The sequence below is a fragment of the Anguilla anguilla genome, chromosome 16 (genome assembly GCF_013347855.1).
Source record: "Anguilla anguilla isolate fAngAng1 chromosome 16, fAngAng1.pri, whole genome shotgun sequence".
Lineage (NCBI taxonomy): Eukaryota > Metazoa > Chordata > Actinopteri > Anguilliformes > Anguillidae > Anguilla > Anguilla anguilla.
In genome coordinates this window covers 29775573-29794445 of record NC_049216.1, presented here as the reverse complement: position 1 = coordinate 29794445, position 18873 = coordinate 29775573, and the positions used below count along the sequence as shown (strand labels likewise).

The following is an 18873-nucleotide window of genomic DNA, read 5'->3' as shown; positions in this document are numbered from 1 at the left end:
TGTTTTTTTTACTTGAAAGGTTTTGTGTTGGAAAATTCAACTGAAAACAAAAGAGAAATTTAATTGGATTCTATCCCTATTCAAAGAAGCACAGCAGGGACTGAAGCTGACTGAAGAGCTGAATGATTGGCTGATGAGTGAGTAGCCTCTGTGAGCATTGACAGACCCCCCCCCCCCCCCAAATCTTCAGCCCTCCAGAAGGTGGGTACCAGGATTTAACAAGTATCAGTGTACACCGTGTTCAAGGGCTGGGGACAGGAGAAGGATTATCGACTGCCAGGATTATCTGTAGGGTGCCTTGCAGTTTTCATTTGACAGGGCTTTGCAATGGAAGTGCAGAGTAAATGGTAAGGACTGACCTGAGGGGGTTGTTTTTGACAATTAACCCAAGCGAAATTTATCAACTTGTGAAGTTTATAGCTGTTTTGAAATGTCTAACTGAAAATGTTGCCATCTCATGTACTCATCGTAACATATTACTTGGTGTTTAAAAAAAAAAAAACTTATTTCTGTCTAAGTGATGACAGACGGGCAGTATGATGTAAGTACCACAGGCTTGGGTGGCGTCTCGTGAGCTCCGTGACATCAGTCTTCTCCAGGCCCCTCCCCCAGGTCCTCCTCATCTGGCCTTTAGTGCAGGTCTGACATGGCAGGACCTGATTGCTGTGGCAGTGTGACAAGCTCTGTGCTCTGGAGGGATGAACTCCGGGCCTGGCTCTGACTGTGCTGAGTCACCCGCCATGCCAGAGGGAAGCGGACACCCCCACAGCAGCGTCTCGCAGACACAACTAGCCCCCAGCCCCCCCCCCCCCCCCCCCGCACCTGCTGCGTAGCTGCGTAGCTGAGGCCAGCCCACCTGTTTTCTGAATGAGTATCCCTTTCACTGTCGACCGGTGGGGTGAGCCAAGGCTTCATCTGCAGAGAGATTAAGTCCAAGTCCACGTGGGGAGACCTGGACTTGCACCATCTCCTGAAGAGGGCCGTTGACTTGGTCCATCTCCTCAAAGGAGACCTGGACTTGTTCCATCTCCCCGAGGGAGATGTGGATTTGTTCCATCTCCGCAAGGGAGATGTGGACTTGGTCCATCTCCTCAAGGGAGATGTGGACTTGGTCCATCTCCTCAAGGGAGATGTGGACTTGGTCCATCTCCTCAAGGGAGATGAGGACTTGTGGCATGGCAGGATCTAGTCAAGCAGGGGCCAGCTGTCCCGAGGTGTTGAAAGTCCGGTTGCGGGGCATTCTGGGAAGCGTGTCTGCTCTTTTCCGGCTCATTCCCCGCGGCTCAGCTGGATGTCGGGCGGGGCAGACCGTCGCTGGGCCGCGGCGCTGTCTGTCCACCCTAGGGAGCCCTCGGGAGCATGTGACAGCAGTCTGGATGCTCGATGCGAAAGCAGCCAGACAGACCTGGGGGGGGGGGAGCGGGGTTGGGAGGGGGGAGGGGGGGGGGGCGTTCCAGGACAGAAACGGGAACAGCGACAGCGATGGCGCGTTGCGGCTGAACTACTTTCTCTCCACACTGTCACATCCCTCCAGATGTAGAGCTCCCTTCTCTCCATCTGTTATTCTCCTTTTATCACACCATTTTAAAATCTGTCTCCTTCACACCACTCCAGTGCAGACCCTCCCTCTCAAAACCCATCTTTCTTTCTCATCCAAAACACTCATTAGTGTTGATGTCATAGTTAAGGATAAGTCATTTTCTGTGTGAAATAAGTGTTTTGTCATTTTAAGCATTGAAGTCATAGTTACTTCATAAGTAATCAGCAAGCTGACTTAAACAGTTCTTGTATCGTTATTAACAACTTCCGTTTGATGTTTTCTTAAATAGTGACATGGAAATTGCATCGCTGAGCTGATACAGTATTTATGGCGTTTGTTTTTCCCCCAGAAAACGTGTCCCTGTTTTCAGGTACAGTAAGTAGGAGAGTTTTTGTCGACACAGATTCTCAGGAGACTCTTGCCTCTTTGCCTCGTTCTCTAAATTGGGCTTTCGCGTTTCTTTCTCATGCTGTCAGTCGGTAAATGGCTTCCTGGGTTTGGCTCAGGGCGATTTTGACTTGCTTTCAGTGGCTTTTTTTGTTACGCCTTTGACTGCGCGCCTCAGTCATTAGGCTCATTAAAGTGACGCGCGGTTTTGTTATTTACTCATTGTGCCCATTGTGCCGTGACCCGGAGCCCCTCCCCGCCCGTCCTGCCCCAGTTTGGCGACAGCTTGCCTGCGGTGCCCTACATGCAGGACTGTGCCGCGAACGCCGCGGCAGACCTCCCCTCGAAACGACACCACTGTCCTTCCCTTGTAACGCCATCCCTGTCCTTCCCTCGAAACACCGCGGCTGATCTTCCCTCGAAACGGCACCGCTGTCCTTCCCTCGAAACGGCACCGCTGTCCTTCCCTAGAAACCGTACCACTGTCCTTCCCTCAAAACGGCACCGCTGTCCTTCCCTAGAAACGCCGCCGCTGTCCTTCCCTCAAAACGCCACCACTGACCTTCCCTCGAAACGCCACCGCTGACCTTCCCTCAAACATCGCGGCTGACCTTCCCTTCTGTTCAACTCATGGCTCTGTCAGTGTGACCTGCCGAGTGGTGTCAGGCAGGGATCATCTGGCGGTAAATATCGGGTGCCAGTCAGCACAGGGAGCAACGCCGCGCAGCTAAGGCAGCTTGTGCCAGGTGTGTATACAGTAAAGATATCATCCCTCCATAAGGTACGGTAGTTTGGACTGTACTGTGCTTGGGCCTGTGTTTGAGTTCCCCGGTGGGAACAGGGGAACCTTTTCGAGTAAATTTATTGGTATTAGTACTAATGCAGGAAACTGTAGTCAGCTGCTCCTGCTGAATGTGCTGCAGGCCCTTCTTAAACCCCTGTGAAGGAAGTGATACACGGTGACACAGTGCCCACGTTCATACTACTGCAGTGCATTACCTCACAGTGTTTATTTGCTGAAGGACTTTCCTTCTCCTTTGTGGCTCTTTTCTACTTCTTGGCCATTTATACAGCGTACTGTTTTCTGAAGTGTGCTGGTTTTACAGAAACTTTCTATGGTACAATTGTGTGAATGTTGTCCCAGGTTCCCAGCTGTGTTCAGTAGCTAGTACATAATGCCGTTGCCATGATATTTTCATTTACCATAGGTTTCATGTCTCCCTGGTTACCATGGTTTTATCCATATTGCATGGCAACTTTGATAATATATTGGTGATATGTTTGTGCCCTCACATTTACCTGATATTTGTCCCATTCCCATGGAGACCGGTGTCAGGTGCTCAGAAGTGTCCCTCACAGCACACAGGTGCCAGGAAAGGATCCAACATCTTTTTTCTTTTTTTTAATGGCTGAACTGATCGGGCCATTTTCTTTCTCACCGATCCTCCCAGTGATTTTCCACACGGCCCCCGGAGGACTGCTCGATATCGGAGAGGAGGCGCTGCTCCCCCGCCCCTCCGCCCCCCGCCCGTACTCCCCCGTGCCCCCCCCCCCCGTGCCCGCGCGGGCCATGGGAGAGCGCTGGGCTCCCTCGGTGGAGCCCCCCCCCCCCCCCTGCTGAGAGTGAAGGACGGGGTGGCACAAAGGGGGCCGTTGTCTCTGAAGCGCTCCTTTTGTGCGCCGCGCAGATAAACGTCTGGTCTCCGGCCCGCCCTATCAGATAGCCCCAGCTGTGGAGCCGGGGCCCGTCTCGGGCTCCTCCAGGGGCTGGGGGGGCGGAGGGGGACGGGGGGGGGGGTCAGCACTCCGGGGGGGGGGGGGGGTGTCAGCACATTTTACCGCTAATGTTCGCTCAGAAGCGCCGGGCCGTGACCTACATTTCAGCCGGCTTGTAGAAGCGGGATTACGCTTCTGCCTTCTTCTCCGGAGAAATGATTTCGCTCTCGCCTCGGCGTGGCCTCTGATTAGCCCCCCGCCTCCCCCCCCCCCAAAAAAAAGACTGTGTAAGCTCATGGGAGGAAGTTATGCTTTTGAAGTTATCTTTCGGCAAAACAGTCCAATAATGGCTTGCGCCGCCGCCAGAATTGCACAGGGCCTGCAAAACCCGAGATTTATTCTCCACATTGTGAATTTAATGAAAGCGTCCCGGTGCCGGTGGTGAGGTCCTCGCCACGCCGCTGTGCCTCAGAGCCAGCGCTGCTCAGGAAGCTGTCACGCCTGCCTCCTGGAGAGCGTGGTCATTAACGCCGTGGACCTCACGCGCCGAGCGCTGGAATACTCAGCGTAAATATCTGACGCTCCGTCGCTGGCCCCCCTTCGGCTGCGTGACGTGTGACAGGCGCTGCGCTCGTCGGAGGGATGAGAGCCATTAGCCTCACCGCGCTTTCTCCGCTTTTACGCAGCCTGCGCAGCCTGTAGCCGAGCCGATGCAGCCCCGGGCCTGGATTGCACTGCTAGGGGTTTTATCCACTCCCGTGGGGAAGGGGGGGGGGGGCCCTTTAATTGGTGGTAAATGCTCTGCTACAAAAGCCTGGACAGAAAGAGACGCTTCATCCCAAACCGGAGCCCGTAGAGTTGTGTGTGTGTGCGGCAGTTGTTGGCTTCGCACAATAACGCGTAACCTCATCTGTGGAGCTGTGGCCCAGCGTAGCTGTTCGCTTCCTTAATGACTGACGTTGACAGCACTTCTTTTGAAAAGATGCCTCTTTCGGAAGCTTAATGTAAGCACCCTCCCCCGGTAAAAAGCCTGTTAAATCTGTTTAGCACGGTCTGGGCAAATCTTCAACACGACCGTAAGCAGACTTGTGTGATTTAACTGTGGACTAAAGCTGTAATGAGCTGCTGGATGAACCTGTTGAGTAACTAGCCTTTAATAGATTAGTGTGTCATTTGAATTTTTTTGCACAGTGATGTTTTTTGCCATTTTTATTTTGATTATTTTTTATTTTAGATTTATTTTTTGCATTCATTTAGTCCTCTTCTGCCCTGGTAGGTCTAATTTCCCCCACCTTTTGTTGGGAATAATGGCGGATGAGATGTATTAGATGTTAGGTGTCAGGCGTTGTGCATAATGACTTGGCATAATGACTCTGGACAAAATGTTCGCCACTACCCCCAAAACATAAAGAGGTAAGAGGGTTGTAAATAATGTGCGCTCCGTGCTCCAGTCCAGGAGTAATTAAGAGTCTGAGTCACTGCTGTCTCGTAAAATGCCTAAATGTACTTCAACAAGGGCACCAGATCTTCGGTGTATCCGCTCAGAATATTCCTGTGCATTCTGGGTTTTTCTGCTTATTCTTGTTGTGGAAAGGGTTTCAGTATTAGAGCTCATTTAGCTGCATGTTGAATATTGGACCGAAGTCCTTTCATCAGGAGCTGAGGCACACATCGCAGCCCGAGTGCTTTCTGCTCAGGCGCATGTGTTCTGTGCTATTAATTCGGCCTCATGGTTGGGTGAGATGTAGGATTATTGAAAAGGTGGCTTGAGCACTGAGCCATTAGCCAAAAAGACATCTATAATTATCCTGTGTCCCAGCTGCAGTCAGTCGATTGATGTATGTATTTTCTATTTCTGAGGTGAGACCAAAGACTCATTTCCAGCCTTTGTTGGACAATAAAATTCTATTCTATTGTATTCTATTGTATTCTATTCTATTGTATTCTATTCTATTCTTCTGTGGATCTTACCTGATGGCAGTGAGGTTAAATCAATGATAGGACAATGCCAATGTACTTTTGAGCTAGTGCTCTAGAAGAAATGCATAGCTGTATAGCCTGGACATCACTTGTTTGAGTCTGGGCTTTTTCAGCCAATTAGGATGAGGGCTCCGCAGCGGTGGAACGCCATTGGCTCCATCCCCCAGCGCGAGGTGGGTTCAAGTCAGGCCCGGTTTCGGCCCACTAGTGATACTGTAATTGCAGGACAGCCGCTGCAGTGGGTGATGGCCTCCTGTCGTATTATGTGTGGCTTGTAGCATGGCTCACGAGCGAGCATACTGGAGGAGTGTGCATGCTGGAGGAGTGTGCATACTGGAGGACTGTGCATACTGGAGAAGTGTGCTTACTGGAGGAGTGTGCATACTGGAGGAGTGTGCATACTGGAGGAGTGTGCATGCTTGGCTGCAGTGTGTGGAGATATGGGGGGGCAGGAGGGCGGAGTACATTTGCAAATGACAAAAAATGGGAGAATCAATGGGGGGGGGGGGGGGGGGGGGGGGGGGTTCATTTTTTTTGTGGCTGTGGAATGGTGTTTTGTGTTATACAAATTATGCTAAAGATAGTCCAGCAGAAATATGGCACTTATTGCCACTTTCTTAATGTCAATTACTGATTACTGAGTTCATATTCTTTCAATACAGTACATTTGGGATTTCTAACCTTTTTCCCACCACAGTAAACCAGGCCAGTTTGGCGTTTAGCAGACACTCTTGTCCGCGGTGAATTCAACGGATGGCATTTTTCCTGCCAATCCGTTTATACAGCTTGATATTTCAGTATGTGTGCGGTTAAGTCTGCTGCTCGAGGGTACAGCGGCAGTGCCCTGGCTGGGAATTGAACCTGCAACCTTTGTGCTGCAAGGTCAGTTCCCTAAACTGTAATTATTTTTCTTCTTGCGCCACGTGTGGAAAATCTCATCGTTTTTGAGGGCCTTACCTGAGGCAATAGTGCGAGTGAATGCTCTTGACTTATAAACGGGCGAGTGACCTGTCTGGGGCTCAGTGTGTGTACGTATGAACACTTAAGAAAGATGCACACAGTAAATCTAAACAAAGTAAAGTTTTAGGTGGAGTGCTTATTTCTCTTTATTCTGATTTGGTGTTTTCAAAGAGCCATAAATTGCTCATGCCTGGAGCTGTGGGAAAGGGTGATATTAGCGAATGTGAAACACTAAACCCTGTTTTATTCAGATCATGACTGTCTACTGCTTGCGCTGAAACAGGAGCTCAAATATTTAGGCAGTATAATTCACGGTATTCATTTAAATTTTTTTTACATATTTTATAACGATACATAAGACTTGATCTGTGAATACATGTTTGTGGGGCAAAGCGTCTCGCCTATTCATTTTGTTTTTGTAAAGCTCAGGTTTTGTCGGTGTCTAGTTTCACAGCCCAGGAGTGGTGAAGCAGTTAGGACGAGGTCACATGACGTAGACGTTTCCTTCTTTCACTGACTTGTTTTGGAACTTTGGAAGCTCAGAGTTCTTTCAGATATTCACATATCGTAGCAGGAGTTCATTCTGCCGTCTGTGTATGTGCTAACTTGCACAAGTGGGATTAATAAATCCTGAAATTCAGAGAAGGGGTGAATGTCTGCTTATGGCAGGTGTTATAATGCAGCGTTATTCCTTCTGGCCCAGACTAAAGAACCCGCTTTATTTCTGCACACAGCTGGCGAGGTCAGACAGGACTTGGGGGTGCAGACTTTTTACGAAACGTGTGTGTGAGCGCTTCTGTGTTCCCGTCCTTTTTTCCTCTCGATGCTCTCGGTGTGGTGGGCCCGCTCCTTTAATCTCCCCCCCCCCCACGCCCCCGCCCCCCCCCCCCACCCCCACGCTGCGGTGATGTCCAGCTGCAGTCGGTCCCTCACAGTGAGGCTTTGTCCTGCGTCAGAGGCCCCGGCGGGGAAGTGGCTCACTCGTCTGCGTGCAGCTCCTCCAGCCAGCGGGCGAAGGGGGGGGGGGGGGGGGGTCGGGGGGGGTTGGGGGATTATGTGATCACCACCGGCGGCTTACCTGTGACTGTCTGTATTTCTGTGAACAGGACGACTCGGAATCGAGTGACTTTTATCTTCCTTTATTGTTTTGGCCGTTGTTTTGGGGGGGGGGATGTGTTCACTGTCAAGTATAGGACCGTGAGCTTGAAGGAATATATTAAAATGTATTAAAATATTCCAGTTTTCTTCTCTCCGGCTTTAGATTTTAAATCTGTTTTTGTGCATTGGATTATGGGCGTTAAATTCAAACTATGTTTTTGTCCAAATGAATGTAATTTAAAAATAAATCATTTTCATGGGTAGCGCCATGTTCCCTCTGTATTTTCTTGGAACATTGTCTTACTGCAGCTGTATCTATTCAGTAGTTCACAGATTCGGTGTTGTCCTCCAAACCCACCCCCAGTCTCCACCCACCCACCCAGGCTGTGCAGTTCACTTTTTTGTGCTCTCCACAGAGGCAGATAGAAATGTGTGCATATATTACAGAAGGTCTGCAGGGCGTCACACAGAGAGATTATGCAAACACCTGAGCTGAGGAAAAGAGATTTGTGACTGAAATGTCAAGCAGTGTTAATGTTAATGTGGTGTGCGTTTGCTGGGGTATTTGGGGGGTAAATGTTAATGCGGTGTGCGTTTGGTGGGGTATTTGGGGGGCGAATCTCAGGAGGAAGTTCCAGGCTGTGGTGGACCTCCCGCTGCATTAATCCTCAGAGCGCTTCTTATTATGCTAATCTGATGTGTGGGCTCTTCAGGGTGTGGGCACAGCCCCAGTGTGTGTTTGATGTGCCCCCCCCACCCGTGCCCCAGCCCCTGCCCCCACCCACGCCCTCCTGCCCCCCCCTCCTGCCGAACACACGCTCCGCCTACTCATCCTCCTTACCTCCGCAGCATGCACAGCCAGCTCTTCTGACACGCCAGTGGCCCCTTGCTGTACGCGCTAGCGGCATGCTAACTCTTATCCTTCCCCTCCCGCCCTGCTGATGGGGACATGAAAGGGAGCTTTAATTACGCGCCCGTTATAGCGCAGTAACACCCTGCGGCAGTAATTACTACGCTTTCGTCCTTTGGGTCTTTTTTTCGTGGCGGTTCGGTCGCGGGCCCCGGGGCCGGAGCGATAATCGACACGTGGGGCCCGAACTCCGTTCAGTTCAGGGAGTCAGAATCCTCTGCTCTTCCATATTTATCGTCGTGATATTCAAGTTTTTGCAAGGGCCCGACGAATCCCGCGTAAAAGACCGAAATCTTATCTGTGCTGCTCGCTTATGCCGAGATGTTTAATGCCTCCTTTTGGGCCACTGTTGAAAAGTCATTTTTCATCCCGGTCCTTCGTCGAAAGGTCGCGCTCATCGATCACAGGAAGTGAGCCTGGTTTCTGATTGCATCGCGGCGCGTAGGCTAAAGATTTTGCTGTGGCAGCTGAATTTGGGCTGTGAGATAATGAGTGGCTCTGTAGCTCGGAACGCTCACCTGTGCGCGCTGCACCGCGCTCGTTTCACAGTTTATGTCGCCAGGTCTAGTTTTGTTTTTGGGTGTCTTCCGGAGGACCCGTCTGTTGGGACTGCTGTTTGTCAGAGCGATGTGAGGAACTGAGAATTACCTTCACGACGTCTCTCTGGCTCTGTTTGTTTTTATCCGCCCCCCCCCCCCCTCTGGGGAGCTTCTGCTACAAATTCGGCATGTAACAGACCTGCATGTCAATGGGAAACAGTTGCCATGTTTTTCAGCGTCTCACTCCCAAACGTAGCAAAGGTTTGGGAGTGTCAGGTGGAATGCATGGCACCGGCACATTGGGGAGTTCAGCATGAAGTAAATACATAAATAACCGTTGATGCTGGCACTTTAATGTTCTGAATTCCCATTCATACAATCTGTTGTGCTGAGGTGGTGTTGAGTTTCACTGCAGAAGTAAAATTGCCACCGAAATTGACAAACACAAGGCAGCCGTGTTGTTTTCAGCAGTAATATGTTAGCGTTTAAAGGAAGCCACAGTGAGGCATGTGGTGGCTGCATACTACTGAGCATGTACTTGTGTACAGCACACTTTGGTCTCCTGTGGTCTTACTCCATACTACTGAGCATTTACTTGTGTACAGCACACTTTGGTCTCCTGTGGTCTTACTGCATACTACTGAGCAGTTACAGGTGTACAGCACACTTTGGGCTGCTGTGGTCTCACTGCATACTACTGAGCAGTTACAGGTGTACAGCACACTTTGGGCTGCTGTGGTCTCACTGCATACTACTGAGCAGGTACGGGTGTACAGCACACTTTGGGCTGCTGTGGTCTCGCTGCATACTACTGAGCAGGTACGGGTGTACAGCACACTTTGGGCTGCTGTCCACCTCTGCTGGGTGGTTTGGATATCTGGTCATAACAGTGATCTCACCCTGAAGTGTGTAATTGCGTCTGTTCTAATGAAAAAGTGCTTGCTGTCTGCCCAGCTCTGGTCACGTCACTGTCTTTCACAAGATTATAGCAGCTCTGCGCAGGTGTCTGAGATCCTCACTGCACTGTATAATGATGCGAAATCATGATCATAATAACGTGAAATGGCCTCAAACTGCTGTCGGCTGAGAGATGGTTTGCATTAAAAGTCCAGACACTGCCGGGGCGTAATTTGGAAAACATTATCATAGATTCTGTGCTGTCCCCTTTTTTTGGTGAAGAAGAATGAAAAATGGCATTTCAGTTCCAGCATACTTATGTTTTGTGGACTGCTGTAATCCACCGGACGTTTTCACTTGGTACTCATGATCAGATTTGAATGTGTACCCTGCGCCTGTCGGTTTATTCATGACCTGCCAGCTATGACAAGATGCTTAAACGAGCAGTTCAACCAAAACTGCATGTGTGTATACGTGTGTGTGTGTGTGTGTGTGTGTGTGTGCGCACATATGTGTTTGTATGCATGTGTGTGTGTGTGTGTGTGTGTGTATGCATTTGTTTGCATGTGTATGTAAGCACGTGCGTGTGTGTGTGTGTGTGTGTGTGTGTATACGTGTGTGTGTGTGTGTGTATGTGTGTGTGTGTGTATACGTGTGTGTGTGTGTGTGTGTGTGTGTATACGTGTGTATGTGTGTGTGTGTGTGTGTATACGTGTGTGTGTGTGTGTGTGTGTGTGCACATATGTGTTTGTATGCATGTGTGTGTGTGCGCGTATGTGTGTGTATGCATTTGTTTGCATGTGTATGTAAGCACGTGCGTGTGTGTGTGTGTGTGTGTGTGTGTGTGTGTGTGTGTGCGCACATATGTGTTTGTATGCATGTGTGTATGTGTGTATGCATTTGTTTGCGTGTGTGTGTGTGTGTATACTTGTGTGCGTGCGTGTGCGTGCGTGTGCGTGCGTGTGCGTTTGCCGGTGCTCTCTGAGAGAGAGAGAGAGAGGAGCAGGGACGTGACAGGTGTCAGCTTTGGTTTGTGCGCTCGTGCCGTATGACAGCTGTGGGACGGAGCGGTGAGGCGGGGAAAGAGTGCACCCTCCTCCCCCAGGACCCTCCAGAACAGACAGAGAAGCGAACGCAGAGCAAACCCACTGATGTGGTGTTAAAGTCCCCTGGAGCTGCCGGGCTTTGAGGTGTTGCTGCTGCCGCGGAGACCCTGGAGAGGGAAGATGTTGGAAGCTCAACCTGGGGACCAGAGTTACTCTTTCAGGCGTGGCTGTGGCACATTCAGCCCAAGCCCTGGGACATTCTGTAATATTCTGATAACACGCTCTCGACAAACGCTGGATAAGGTTGCTTTAAACTCGCAAGAGGGGGGTCTGTGATTTTACATACTTTCCCCCCCCCCCCCCCCCCCCCCCCCATTCAGCTAACCGAAACTCGCAGTTCGAGGGCTTGAGTTTCAGCTGACGTCGTTCCTCTTTCCCCCAACACGGATTACGTCAGCTTTTCCCTCTCGCCTCGGCCGTCGCTCTGACAGCTCTGCGCTTCCTCTCTGAAGCGGCCCGGCGCTGTGCCCTCCTGAAGGATGAAAACGCATCCCTCTGTGATTGAAGACACGGGGAGGATCGGAAGTGCCAGAGAGGGTTTATGCTGTCTGCTTTGGTGACAGTAACAGCCCTTTGAAACCCAGTCCAAAAGAGCCAGCAGACATTAGGTGGAAGCGTGTAAAACATTTTCTGCATTTTAATGGCGTGAAAACTAAAATGCTGGAGACTCTGGGCGGCAGTGTAGCACAATGGGTGAGGATCTGGGCTTGTAACCGAAAGGTCACAGGTTCGATTCCTTGATAGGACACTGCCATTGTACCCTTGAGCAAGGTACTTCACCTGAATTGCTTCAGTATATATCCAGCTGTATAAATGGATACAATGTAAAATGCTATGTAAAAAATTGTGTAAGTCGCTCTGGATAAGAGCGTCTGCTAAATGCCTGTAATATAATGTAATGACTCCTTACCTGCTGAGCCGTACGTAAAGCTCTGCTGGCTGAATGGGAGCAGATCTCTGCGGCAGTGCTCCAACACCTGGTATAAAGCCTTCCCACATGGGTGGAGGTTGTTATAGCAGCAAAGGGTGGACCAACTCCATATTAATGCCCATAATTTTGGATGAGATGTTGGACGTCAGGTGTCATACTTTAGGCCATGTAGTGCGTATACTGTATATGTGTGTGTGTGTGTTTGTGTATATGTGTGTTTGTGTGTGTAGCAATTTCTGTCTGTTGTCAGACAACAGATTTGTTGAACTTTGCGAGCAGTAAAGATGTGAAATTTGATACCAGCCCAGAGGGAGGGGGAGGGGCTTATGTTGCCTGTGCATTTTTATCTCCTTGCTATTAGCAGTGCTTCTGACTGCACTTGACTGAGAGCTAAAATAAGAGTGGTCAATACCGCGCCCTCTTAGATCCCAGGTCTTATTACGTCTGACTTTCGCGGTGTCTGCTCGGCCCCTTGGCACGCCAGCCTCTTCATCCTCCGTTCTTCCTTCCTTTCCCTATCGACATCGCCGAGCCGTGAGGAGCGGGAATATACCATTCCGCCTCCCTCGCCTCCCCCCCCCACCCCCCCCCGCCCCCCCCTGCCCCCGGGGTCAAGCGACCGGACCCGGAGAAAAAGATGAGCGATAGTACAAGTGAGAAATGAAGCACCCCCATATTTGCATTTAATGACTTTATGACTTTAACAGCCTGATTGGTTCCTCTGAAAAGGTAGTTGATTTGGGTCTGAAGATGATTTGTGCTCTGAAGTAAATTGAGGTGGCCTTGACTGCACGTACCGGAGTGCCAATGTTCCATTCCCCTTTAAGGAAAGGACAAATTGTCCCGAGAAAAAAAGAAATTATTTTTCCATTTCAATTTTTTATGAAGGTCCGAGTGATTAGCATGGAGAGGCTCAGCATGCTGGAGTGCTGCGAACGGTATGTGACACGCAAGTAAGATTCTGTAAAATGAGTCGTCACATAATTTGTAAATGAATTCAACTCCACTCTGTCAGTCATCGTTCCTCAATATTCTGTCAAGTTGCATTTGTTAATCAGCTTGTCTTTGCGATATCTGTCTTGCTCGTAATTTTTGCTTCATTAAAGTCAATTACGTTTGTGAATGTGCGGGTGGATGTATTGTGTGTGTTACAGGCTTTGGATTGTATGCGTTAATTTCACTGGGGGTTTGTGACTACAGCGTCTGAGTCTAAAATAGTGAGTGCTGCCAGAGGGAGATAAGTCTTTTTTTAAACATTATTTTGGGGGGTGTTTACTTGTGGACGCTCTCTCTGACTGAACAAACATGAACATCATCCATAGGCTGGAAGAGTCTCCACATGACATCATTTCATCTCTTCTCAGATATTGCTGTGCGACTATCTCTCAGTCCCCATGTTTTCTTAAGTTATTCTTATTACTTTGAAGAGTAGGCTTTTTGGAATTTTCTTTCAAAATTCTAAGTCAGTGTTCTAGAACTCCAGTCCAGTCAGTTACCAGTAGTGATTGTTACATCAGCATTAGAATGTTCAGTTAATGACATTCTAATCACGTAATTGTGATCTTACGCCTTAAAGGGTGTAAGATCACAAGATATTTCTAATATTTATGGAACTTCATTGATCCTGGGGTCTCTGTTTGTTGGAGTGTACTTGATTCATAATGCTGTGCTTAAGTCACAACATATTATGACCTTTGGGACAGTTATGATTTTGGCTATTATAAGTCCGAATGGACAGAATTGGGTCAGAAACTGACCCAAGGGAGGGGGGGGTCTTCTCTAGTTTTTGTTGCATCATGGGGGGTTTATGTTTTCTGTGCTATTAATTCAGTGACCCCCCCCCCCCCCCCCCCCCCCCCCCCCCATTGCTTGTCCAGTTCTGTCTGAAACCAGGTGAAAATGCAGGGTCTTCTCTTTGCCAGTTGAGCCCTTCGGTGTGTGTGTGTTTCTGGGGCGACTGCATCAGCTCGCCGCCTCCTCCTCCTCCTCCTCGGCTCTTCTGCTGATGCGGCAGAGGCCGTGATCAGAATGAGCAGCACCTCTCTCTCGCCCGGGGGGCCGGAGGGAGAGCGAGCAGTCAGGCGACGCGCTGGCAGTGCTGATAATGGCGGGAGCAGATTTAACGGCGGAGCTGAGCGAGAGAGGAGAGGAGCGGGCCTCAGAGCCGCCGACGGTCGCCACGGCGTCAGCGCGGCCGTCTGAAATTGCCTTTCTCTGGAACGCCACCAGCAAACGGATAACGCAGGGTCATCGCTCTTTCTGCAGCTGGACAACTGCAAAAGAGCACTTGAACCGGTAGCACAGTTCTGCAGTAATGGGTCTCACAGGAGGGGGGGGGCGGGGGGAGCAGGGGGGGGGGGGATCACTGATGCCAAATGCAGTGTCACAGTGATGATATCTGCTCACGCCCGGAGTAAAACTGCATGCCATCGCCGTTTACTCCTGCAGAATTACCACAGGATGGATTGCCATCGTAAGACACGGGCTCTTCCTCACAGGAAGCCCGCGTGCAGCTCCTATTTCTCTTCAGCGAGCGCAGCAGGAAGACGAGGGCAGGAGAGAATAATCTGCACAGGATTCGCGTGAATTCAGTGGCGGATCTGAAATAGAGTAGCTGTGGTTGTTACAATGAAGACAGAGAAATGTAAGTGAGACAGTTGGTGAAGCACCTTTAATCACGCAAACCTGAACGATTTTGTTACAACAAAAAAACAGGGAGCATTTTGGGTTTTTTTTTTTTTTTTTTTTGCAGCACATATTCCTTAATCCATTCTCCATTGAAATGGAAAATCAAGGAATCATCAAAGTGAAATCATACACCGGTAATCCTATTTGAGGGATCCTTACCAAGATCTGTTTACAGCGGGAATCCAACACACTCCCAAGGGTCAGAAGTGCAATACGATGGCTTTTTAAAAATAAAGTTTCAAACCAAACGTACTGTAGGTGGTAAACGATTAAGCTATTCAACTATTATCGAAGGATTAAAATAATCATAAATGAAACCAGAGTTTTTTTGGCTGGACCGCAACAGCGGGGCCAGCCCTATAAACGCGAATGTCTGTGACTGAGTGACTGAGTGATGAAGTTACGCCATTGGTCGGCTGGGTCGGTCCAGCCGCATGCTAGGTTTTGACCTGGTCTTGTTTATGGAAGCCACGGTTTCCTGAAAGCACGTAATCACCCAGATTCTGGCGGAGGGAGAGGGGTCGCCCGCGGGGGAGACTGCCTGTGGCGTGTGGCAGTGTAGCAGTGTGAGTGGAAGGCTGGTACGGGTGGGAGAGAACGGGGCGTGACTGTGGAAATGCCCTGCTGTGAGCCCGCTGAGCCGTGCCCGGCTAACTGCCATCACCACTCTGCTCTGTCTCCCGCGGCGACGGCCAGGGGAAAATTGGCTTTGGTTATATCCGGGGCCGACGTGTTGATACTGTAACGGGATCAGTCCACGTCGGCTCCAACCAGAGAATGGGATTTTTTAAAGATAATTACTCTAGTTACATGATGGGTTTGTGAAAAGTGAAAAGTCTAAATGTCTAGACTATGCCAAAGTATGTCAGTTGCCAGAGACCTTTTTTGTTGTTGTTGTTGTTGTATTATACTAACATACTTCTGAAAATCTCGAAATACTTCATTAAGTTTCACCCTGTCTGGGTGTGTGTTGCCAGAGATATGCTGTGTTAGGAAATGCAGTTGTGCAGTTGTTTCCAGGGTAGACAGAGTGTACTGTGAAAGTTAACTGTGCTCTACAAGTGCATGTGTTGAAGGTTTGGAGGGACTAGCAGATATAGGATGTGCTTTGCCTGGTTATCAGCTTAATATAATGAAATTAGATTATGTACAGTATTAGTGTCTGCTCACCTGGGCTGTGCATAGCTCATCCCATAATGAAAATCAGCATATTTTATATTGCAAGTCTGATTTTAGTCAAACACCTGAATGATCTGCATGTTACAGAGGAGAATTATCAGAAAATGAAATGAAAGGTTCATAAAGTATAATGGGATTATTTCACTGTCATTACACAACAGTTTCTAATGGAAAATAGCGCATCAAATTCAATGATAAAGCATCACAAATTGCAACGATATAAAGCTTGAGAGACAGATATTACATTTTTTCATTAACATTTTTATTAAATTTGGTTTTTTTTGTTGTTGTATTTTTTTTGAATATCCAATCAGATAGGTGATTGCATTATCCATCCAACCAGGGAAAAGTGGGATGATATTCTTGCTTTTGGTTTTCTAGGTCCTTACTGCCACCAAAAACCAGTCCAGAATCCGCTTATCCTCCATGGTGCCTGATGTTTACTGTTTTCTTTAAAATGTGGCTGGAGATCAGGCAGGTGTACTTGGAGGCTCACCTGTACTAAATTGTTTTGCGTAGTTGTGAGTGCGTCATTTGAAAACATCTCAAAACAACGGAAGATGTTTTCCAAGTCCTCGTTGAGATAAGGAAATAATGACCTCTTCTTTCCTTGCCGTAATGGAAAAGAAGTCCACTGAGGACCTTGCACATGTGGACTATTATTTCTGTGTATCTGCTTGTAAACTATAATGAAGAGAAGACGAGGACTTTGTTGAACCTACAAATTTCTCCTAAATACAGCGCTGATTGGTAAACACTTTTGAATGGGGTGGCAGGTAGGCCTCAGTGCTCTTCAGTGTCTGTGTGCTGTTGTCTGACCAGCTGTGTGGCACTATGTTTAGCCTCCAGTCGATTGTTGTAATTGCAGTATGACCACACTGCAGGATTACTGCCGTCTGGTGACGACGGTCGTATGATTCATTGGCTGTAAAATTACAGTGATTTCCACGTGGAGCTCCCATCTCTCACACAGGCGATAACAGCCGCACACGTTGTCTGTTTTTTACACCAAATAGTTGTAGTTGAGCTGTCGTTTAGTCGAACCACCAGTCTCCTAAATCCAGCTCGTGTGATTTTTGACCGCAGAAGAAGGCCAGGCGCTTTGTGATCGTGCCTGTTCTCATGCTCACGTCATGGGGCAGATTGCTGATTGTGCTGCAGTCCTCGGATGTCTCCAGCGGTAATTGCGCTGGCTCGGGTCGGCGGTCGCTGCTGTGTGTCGCCGTGGAGATGTCGAGAGCCACCGCGCGCCGAATTGGTTTTGGCTCGTAATTACGGTGGGATCGGCTCGCTCACCCCCCCTCGGTCTCTCTGTGTCTCGCCCCGCAGAGCCGCCGAGGGCGAGCTGGAGATCGTCTGGGAGTCCACGGCCAGGGAGAACCTGCGCATCAAGGAGGCCCTGCTGGAGTCCCTCACCAAGGACAGCCTGGCGGAGGCGCTGGACCGATCCTCGCCCCCTCACGCGGGGCTGCAGGCGCTGGGGCTCGTCCAGGGGCCTACGTTGGGCTGCTGGTCCCAGCAGCAGCAGCAGGAGGAGGAGGAGCCCTTTCCCTCTCCGCTGACCCGCCCGGGGGGCTCCGCCCCCCCTCCCCTGACGTCCCGCCGGAGCGCGGCCGTCCCAGGGCTCCACCGCAGCCCCATGTTCGAGTCCGACTCGGACCAGCAGCAGAACCCGTCCTCCGACGAGAGCGAGAAGAACGGCTTGGACTTCTACTCGTAGACCCGCTTGGGCTGACCCAGCGCCGAGCTACAGACTAATCTACACCCCCGCACACGCTCTGAAGTCTAAATATGAGTCCCTGCATTGGCTTATGTCTGGCTGGGAGCTGTGTGCCATGCACGGATACCCATAGGAATGCTTCTTTCATATAAAATCAGGCTTATCTGTAGAATTCAGTTTTTCTTAGGATTAGATACGTACATTTAAGAGTTTAACATTTCATTATGTGTGGCGTACACTGGATGATATTATTATCCTTATAAACTGAATCAAAATCTCTCCAATCAATAGACTTTTCCACAAGTTGCTTGATGATACGTATTTTATTGAGCTCATGTTCACACTAGGAGGTACCTATCATCTAGAATGCTGGATCTGTAATGCTTTTTAACATTTGATGTAGCAAGGGATGTATCTCTGCTCTTATCTGACTTTCTGTGGCATACAGGGTGTACACGTTGCCAAAACAGGGTGCATTTTGTTCTTCACAGTAAGTGCATGAAAGATTTTGTGAAGGAGGCTGACTTGCACATGCAGAACAGAGATAGGTACCAGTGTTACCAAAGAATTTTATGATTGCCAATTTTGCATTTGACCAAGTTGTTCCACTGTCTTTATCAGTGGTAGGAAAATTATACGGGTCACACCCCAGACATACAGTTTGATTATGGGTTGACCAGTGTCAAAACAAGATGTTATGCTTTATAAGATACATACTATATTAAGGGCAATACAGTGTATCCAGCTTTTGAAAGTGATCTCTGGCCTTTCAAAAATAATTTGCCCTGAAATGTCTTGTGTAGTAAGAATGTTTTTCATGTATTTATAAGTTTTGTCTGTTCTGTTTGTACATCAGGAATAGATGTTTGCTGGCTGGCATATTTTTATATGATTTCAAGAGATTTACTTGCTTGATTTTGAGCACTGCTGGTATGTTGAAATACCTAAGACAACTAAATGTTTAATACATTTGTGATCTTCATTCTTCAGTGCACACATTGCAGTCATAGTGAGTAATCAAACTCAAAATAGCTCTTAATCTTCCAAATGTAGTGAGCTCCATAATGTTTGGGACAAAGGACTCTTGACTATTCTAACTATTCACAAGTTGTCCATGGGCGAATTCTCAGCTTTTATTAAAGGTTATTGTTATTTTTTTGGTTTCACCATGTAGAAATCACAGCACCATAATGTTTGGGACAAATGGCTTCACAGGTGTTTC

The 18873-nt window shown here is 48.8% G+C and overlaps 1 protein-coding gene across 5 annotated transcripts in view; it reads left to right on the top strand.

Moving 5' to 3' along the window:
* cep89 (centrosomal protein 89) overlaps positions 1–18873 on the top strand; it is an 85956-nt gene extending 67083 nt beyond the window's left edge. For 3 of the 5 annotated variants that reach the window (XM_035396320.1, XM_035396319.1, XM_035396318.1), the window contains one exon: positions 17261–18873. In XM_035396320.1, coding sequence (XP_035252211.1) covers positions 17261–17651 — 391 coding nt within the window. In that variant the 3' untranslated portion in view covers positions 17652–18873. The other 2 variants (XM_035396321.1, XM_035396322.1) reach the window with 2 other exon arrangements.